The sequence below is a fragment of the Vicugna pacos genome, chromosome 2, assembly GCF_048564905.1.
Source record: "Vicugna pacos chromosome 2, VicPac4, whole genome shotgun sequence".
NCBI classification, from domain to species: domain Eukaryota; kingdom Metazoa; phylum Chordata; class Mammalia; order Artiodactyla; family Camelidae; genus Vicugna; species Vicugna pacos.
Window position 1 is genome coordinate 72,545,918 of NC_132988.1, and position 7,305 is coordinate 72,553,222.

General features: G+C 47.1%; 1 protein-coding gene and 1 non-coding gene across 2 annotated transcripts in view; one reads left to right on the plus strand and one right to left on the minus strand.

Annotated features, from left to right (window-relative positions):
• SCARB2 (scavenger receptor class B member 2) overlaps positions 1-915 on the minus strand; it is a 66,358-nt gene extending 65,443 nt beyond the window's left edge. Inside the window, exon 1 of the mRNA XM_072941741.1 lies at positions 317-915. Coding sequence (XP_072797842.1) covers positions 317-433 — 117 coding nt within the window. The 5' untranslated portion in view covers positions 434-915. The remainder of the gene's footprint in view (positions 1-316) is intronic.
• A 5,920-nt stretch (positions 916-6,835) lies between these two features.
• TRNAD-AUC (transfer RNA aspartic acid (anticodon AUC)) lies at positions 6,836-6,908 on the plus strand. Its single transcript has one exon. It is a non-coding gene; the product is annotated as a tRNA-Asp (tRNA).
• The last annotated feature ends 397 nt before the right edge of the window (positions 6,909-7,305 follow it).

Here is a 7,305-nt window from a genome sequence, read left to right on the forward strand (position 1 = left end):
GGACGTAGTGGGGATGCAGAGGGAGTATGACAGAAAATAAGTGAAAGCCTTAAAAATATCTAGATCTGTAGTCTCTTCTATTACTATAAAGGGTACATAGTCATTCCCATTCCTCTCCATTCTTCTTTAACCCTTACCAACCAACCCCAAGAAGACAACGAAGAAAGGAAGGCTGTAGTCCGGAGGGTTCGCCAGGGTCCAGATCCTCCCTGCACAAGGTTCAGCAGTCGGGGTGGGGTGGGGGGCGAGGGGGTTGCAAGTGTCCCCCCAACAACCCGCGAGCGCGCGCGCACACACACAGCCCGCCACGCCTCACCTTCTCGATCGTCTGGTCCACGGCCTTCTGGAAGACTCTGGCCACCAGCAGCGTGACGCTGGTCACCAGCAGGAGCAGCGACAGCGTCCCCACCGCGTAGAAGCAGCACCTGCCCATTCTGCGCGCGGCTCACGGGCCTGGCGGCCACGGGACGGGAAGGAAGGAGGAAGGAGCGGCCGCCGCAGTAGCGGCCGGTAGACCGGGGACCGCCGGACGCCCGCGGCCCGGCCGGTGCGCGCGGCTCCCGGCTCCGCGGCTGGGCGAACCGCCCTGCACCCGGCCGGCCGGCGGGGAGTGGAAGGGCCCGCTTTGGTTTCGCTTTCCCGGCCGGGGCAGCCGCGGCGCCTGGCGCAGCTCGCGAGGGAGAGGGAGCGCGCAGGGCGGGGATGCTGGGCGGCCGGGCTCGCCGCAGCCCCGGGAGACGACAGGCCGCAACTGCGCGGGGAAGCGGGCGGGGCGGAGGCTGAGCCCGCAGTCATGTGCCCCGCGTCGGCCGCAGCGATTCGGCCGCGCGACCCGCGGCCAGGCCGGGCGGCCCCCAGCGCCCGCGGCTCCCTGGCCCCGGCCACGCCCCCGCCCCCTCGCCGCGGGCCCCGCGGTCACCCTGGAAAGTCGCCCAGCTTCCTCGGCTTGTTCCACCCCCTCCTCAGATACGAGCTGCAGGCCTACCGAGTGCCAAGCGCGGGGGATTCAGGATGGATGCGACACTGCCCCGGCTCTAGATGAGCTCATGTTCGCGGGGACACTGTTAGAGCGATTAAGGCACCGTGTAACCAGTGCGTTTACGAAATGCGTGCTGAGATCTGTGCAGACAAGCACCTCTGCCCGGGGGACCGAGGACCCCACAGTTGAACTGGGTCTTGGAGGATGTGTAAGGGTTTGTCACGTGAAGGATGTGTACAAGCGAGAAGAAAGAGCTGTGTTAAGACATTGTGGGAGAAAGAGCAAAATTGTAGGGGAAAAGAAGTTAAGTGCCTTTTTACTCTAGGCTCAGCTGTGTAGAGTGTGGGGTGGGAGGTGTGGAGGACCCTTGGGATCAGACCTTAAAGGGCTCTTGTGTCCCGTAGGAGAGTTGGGACTTTATTCTGCCTCAGTTGGCTCAGCAAGAGGCTTCAAGCAGTTGGTGAACCTGCTTTGCTCACCAGTATGTGCCAGGCAGCCAGGCCAAAGTCTGCACTCAGCAGGAGCTCAATAAATGCTGAATGAACGTTAACTGTATACCAGGCCTTGGCTAGGTGCTTATACACACCTATTTCATACCCACAGCAGCCTTGTGAGGAGATGGGTGTTCATCTCAGTCCCCCCACAGCAGTGCCAGACAGGAGCACCATGTAAGAGACTTATAAGGGAACGCGGACAGGGAGCTGGACCTGGGATACAGGTGTGACTTTTGTGAAGAAGAGAGGCAAGAAAGGTTGAGTGGAAGGAAGCATCTTATAGGACAGTGTAGCTCTAAGACAGTTCAGCAAGGCCATGAGGGGCCCTCGAGTATAACTGGCGTGTCCCAGGAGTCCAGCATCCCTCAGAAATAGGCTTCTTGTACTTAGGCACGGACTGGAAACAGCCCCAGGAAACTGACCTCTGTACCAAGCTGTGGATGAGAATCAGAGGCTAGATTTTAGGGTTCAGTAGCTGAGGCCTGTTGGTCAGTTAGGCTCTGCACTGGAAGATCAGAGAAGTACATTTTCTTGGCCACTATGGTAGTAAGATTCCCATTTTACACACAAGGAAACCATGGCTCTGAGAAGTAATAAATAACCTAACAAGCTCAGCCAGTTGCTGAGTGGTGGATCCTGCCTGGACCAGAATGCTGGCCTGGTGGCTTTCAAAGCCCTCACTGTTTCTACTCTCTGCATTACTGCCTCCTGGCCGCCATCGCTGAAAATCTGGGAACAGGGAGTTCAGCTGGGAGATCCTGCTGAGGATTTGGTGAGATGCTGGGGTGCATTAAAACTGGTGGCAAATTCTTTGACACTCCTTCTATCGAGAGGTGGGATCTATACCATTTCCCTTGAACTTGGGCTGGATTTAGAAATCACTAAATCACCATATCCTGGAACTTCTGTAGATAGATCATAAACATCTTGCAGCTTCTGCCTGGGTCTCTGGAAATTACTGCTCTTGGAACCCTGAGCCACCGCTAAGCCCAGCTACCTTGAGGCCCTATGCTGGAGAGAACAAAGGAGAGACCACGGAAGATGCCCTGCCAGCCCTGTGCTGTCCCCAGCCATTGGAGTCATGGGGCCCAGACACATGGAGCAGAGTGGTCCCTCCCTTGCCCTGTCTGAAATGCAAAATAAAGGGCTGTTGTTGTTTTAAGCCACTACATGTTGGCGTCTTACTCAGTTTTAGATAACCAGAACAGATTGTGAGGGCAGGACAGAGCCTGGGACTTTGACAGTGACAGTGGCTGCCCATTCCCAGCTCTACTGATCTGTAGCTACCAAAGGTCTTCTAGCAGCAGCCCTAGAGTACTAGGCCTGGGTGGGGTCTGAAAGGATGTAACTCTTCCAAGCCTCAGTGCCACAGTGCCTGGGTGGTCCCCAGTCCTCATGGCACCCCCAATTCTGTCACGACTACGGTCTTTTCTGCTCCCATCTCTGCTTTAGATTCCAGCTCTCTACCCGAGTTCTGTCCTGTGCTCCAGTTTGCTTCAGGGGCTGTGTTAGCCCAGGAACCCTCACTTGTCCCCTTCCTAGGCATTGGATGGGGTCCTCTGCAGCCTATGTGTGTCTTCTCCTTCACTGACTGAAAAAAAAAGATTTGGTAACCTGCACGCCTGAGTATTTGGCACCCAGTGGTTCATGCTTACATTGAATTCCCCTCCCCCATCTCCTGACAAAGACCAGATTTTCTGTTTGTTGGCTCCATTCTGGAGAGCAAACTCCATAGTTACTCACCCACTCCAGCCCTGGGCCACCAATCCCATGCACTGTTCCTTCTCATTGTTCATTGAGGTCCCTTCTTGCCTCTTGTCTGGGCCACTAGGGGAGTAACAGACTGTGGGGATGAAAAGATGGACCCATATTTGATAAACACATCTTGGTGTTGGGGGAATGTCCTAACAAGGGTTTCTAACTCTGCTGCCCTAAATTTACCTTCCCTTTGAGGCTCTCTCCCTGATGCAACAGCATCCGTTGTTTCCACCATGTCAGGCGGTTGGTAAGCCACTTTCCCTTTAAAACTCTGGTCCAAACTGGACAAAAACCTCTTTCTTGGTTCCTCTTAGCACAGCTGACCAGACTAGCATTTTAAAAACATACAAAACACTAAGAGAGAACAAAAAGGATCTAAATTACAGAAAATATAAACAGCTTAAAAAAAAAAAAACCAAAACCTCATGTTCCCAAAACAGCGATCTGTGATCCCACAGCAATTTCTTTCTAATCATAAAGTGCTGGCGACTTTTTAGCACCTGTCCTGGCTGGCTTTCTGCTCAGTTTCAACTTCTTCATCCCACGGCAGCTATTGACAGGGACTTAGCCCAAAGCCCCGAGAATTCTCACACAAGCTTCCAAAGCCCCTTGGGACCCCCTCCTCCTATCTGACCTGTAGGATGTGTTGCCTCCTCTGCACACTGGCATTATTACGTCCTCTCTTTGTGCTGTTGACTCATCTCCCCTCACATACTCTCTACATATAGGGAGTGGCTGCTGCGTGGCCATACAGTGGATATATTATTACTCAGCCTTAAAAAAGAAGGAAATCCTGACGTTTGAGACAACATGGCTGGACCTGGAGGGCATTCTGCTAAGTGAAACATGTCAGTCACAGAAGGACAAATACTACATGATACCACTTATGTGAAGAATCTAAAACTGTCAAACTTATAGAAGAAGAAAGTCGAATGGTGGTTACCAAGAGCTGAGGAGAGGGGGAAACGGAGTCGTCTTAGTCAAAGCGTACAAAGTGTCAGTTATGCAAGATGAATAAGTCCTAGAGGTTTACTGTCCAGCAGAAAGCCTATAGTTAACAATACTGTATTGGATACTTAGAACTTTGCTAACAGAGTAGATCTTATGTTAAGTATTCTTATCTCACACACACAAAATAATAATAAAGAGGGATGTTTATGGCACTGATCGTGGTGATGGTGGGTATACACTTACCTCCAAACTTACCAACTTGTGTACATTAAATATGTGCAGCTTTTTATATGTGCATCATACCTCAATAAGTGCTTTTGAAAAAAGGAATGAGGGTCCCAGTCAAATATAATGCCTGAGTTTTATAGAGAACTTAAGGAGGCTAAGCAGGCCCAAGTCTCTGAAATAAAATCTTAAAATTTGATGGTGCAAAATAATTACTTCTTAAATTGAGTTCCAGTCCTTCCAAACAGCATCCAGTTCCTGGGCCTCAGGGGATGTCTCTCTAATCATCTCTGTAATTTTCCCCTTTCCCCCTGTCCCACCCCCACCCCCAGCTCTGTCCTGAAGGGACCCCTTGGGTCCTGTGTAATCACCAGATTTTCTATGGGGTTGACAGCATAAACCAACCCATTCTTTCCTTGCTAATGGTGAACACCTCTCCAATTCTCTATTTATTCTGTCATCCAAAGTTAAATATTACCTACTATCATGACTATAAAAATGCCGGGTGTAGCTAAAGCCCTTGCTAAGAAATGATGTGTCCTGTGAATGGGCCATAATTTCTGTAATAAAGAAGAGACAATGACAACAGACACCTAGATAGTTATTGTTGATAATATAACTACTCTGATTAATGACCTTACCAATATTTGTTCCCTTCTTCTAGACATTTCCCAGATTTATTTTAACTAAGAGCTTTATTAAAATTGCCCCAAAAGAACACTGTAAAAACAGTTTGTTTTGTTTACCATCTATGGTAAAACAAAACATTGGAAGAAAAAGGAAAGCTTTTCTCTGGATCTTGAGAAAAAAAGTAAAATCTTGGATACCAACAGTACCAGATATGGTGGATTATAAGAGTGAGATGGAGAGCTTTGCCAGACCCTAGAAAGTAGTGCAGTGGTACACAGTGGAGCTGGTTAAAAATTTTGCTAAAGGTTTCTATTGAGAACCTTTGCATGTGGGTGAAATTCTGGAAGAAAGAGGGCGGGAAGGACGCACGGAAAGAAGGAGAGGTTGATTTGGGGAAAGGAGTTCTGTTTTTAAAGCCTCAAATCTGTTTACACTTTGTTTAGCAACAGCTGGCAGCTTTAGCAGTCTTCATTTTCTATAGCCACCTTACCTCGCATCTTCTCAGGGATCTATCTGCCTTCTGTCCCTGTTGGTAAAAACTTCTGAAGTGCTTATGAGAGGTCGGATGAAATGGGTGTGGGCCATTCTACCAAAAAAGGCATTATGTATCGGACAGCAGTTTAGGGCTCTCCGAATTGGACTTTATTTTCTTAGATACTGAGGACTTTTTCCTGAGTGGGTAAGTTTGTGGTGTGAAGACAAAAAACACACTGGAAAATTAAAGAGATCATCTTATTCAGGCTACTGCTATGGGAAAAATGTTCATTAAGGAGGAATGAATGTCTTAAAGGAAGATAGACGGTCTGGAGTTTTGTAGAGGCATGTAATCAAGAGAGCCCTGAGTTAGGATGATGACAGGTCTTATTTCCCATAGGCAGGGCAGTCCTTTTAGCTGGAATGCAAAAAGGCCACGAGGTATCTCAATCGTTTTTTGGGAGCACAGGGCTCAGATAAAGTTCAACATTGTCAGTGGACACGAAAGCCCATTTGTGTTTGAATCCTACTTCCATCATTTTGTAGCTGTGTGACCTTAGGCAAATTACTTAACCTCTCTGTGTGTCAGACTCTTCATCTATAAGATGGGAATAATATGTAGTACTTACCTGATGGAGATGTTTTAAGGATTAAATGAGATGAAGCAAAAAAAAGTGCCTGGCACTATATATGAGTTCAATAAATATTATTAACATTCTTAAGTATTCTGTATAGGACAGAAATTAGATTTACAAAGACGGACAAAACTTGCTGGTGCTCTCATGTGAAACTTTACAGAAGGCCAGAAGCTTTATTCAGATAAGACAGATTGGTTTTATACCTCCCTAAAAAGTTGACACATAGAAATGCTGAATATATACACAACAAAATAACTCAGAAAACTTTTTTAAATGCTAAATTATAAAGACAATTAAACAATAGTTAAAATCTTTATGTGTGTAAACAGTTTTCATTTATATATAGTGGACCAGTGGAATTTGTATAAAGAATAGTTTGAAATGATGCCCCTTCTTTCTGTCTTTTTGGAGAATGTTAGTCTTTCTTTAAAATTGTCTTGTGGCTGATTCAAATAGTATAATTAAATTAAGATAAATTTCATTTTAGGGAAATAGTTTATTAAATATAATTTCAAGCTACCTCTCCTTAATAAACTCAAGGTGGGCTTTGAGGAGAGAAGCCTCTATTGTTTGTCAGGAACACTGGTCGGCACTTGAAATATTTTCCTTCCTTTTCAGTAATCCTGTGAGGTAGGGGTTATATGCCCATTTTACTGTAATTACATCTGAAAAAAAACTAGATGGGAGGAAGCTATAGCTCAGTGGCAGAGTGCATGTTTATCATGCATGAGGTCCTGGGTTCAATCCCCAGTACCTCCATTAAAATAAGTAAGTAAATAATAAATCTAATTATCTCCCCACCCAAACAAACAACAACAAAAACTAGAAGAACCTCAGAGAGATTGAATAGCTTGCCCAAGATCAAGAAGCTAGTAACTAGGGGTTCAGATTCCCAGTTAAGGGCTCAAGAGACTGTCAGCCTGCTGAGGGAAAGGAAAGTGGTTTTCTTATTACCACCTCATTACCATGTCCTGCTGTCTTACAGAGCTGGCCTGGGGGTCTCCAGAGGCACAAATCACTGAAATTCACTGACTAGTTTTATTTGGAGTCCCTATTAGAAATCCTCTGAATTACAGCTCTAATATTTACTGCGACCTTAACTATACAGTTCTAGGCACTTTACATATGGTAACTCATTTAAACTTCACAAAATCCA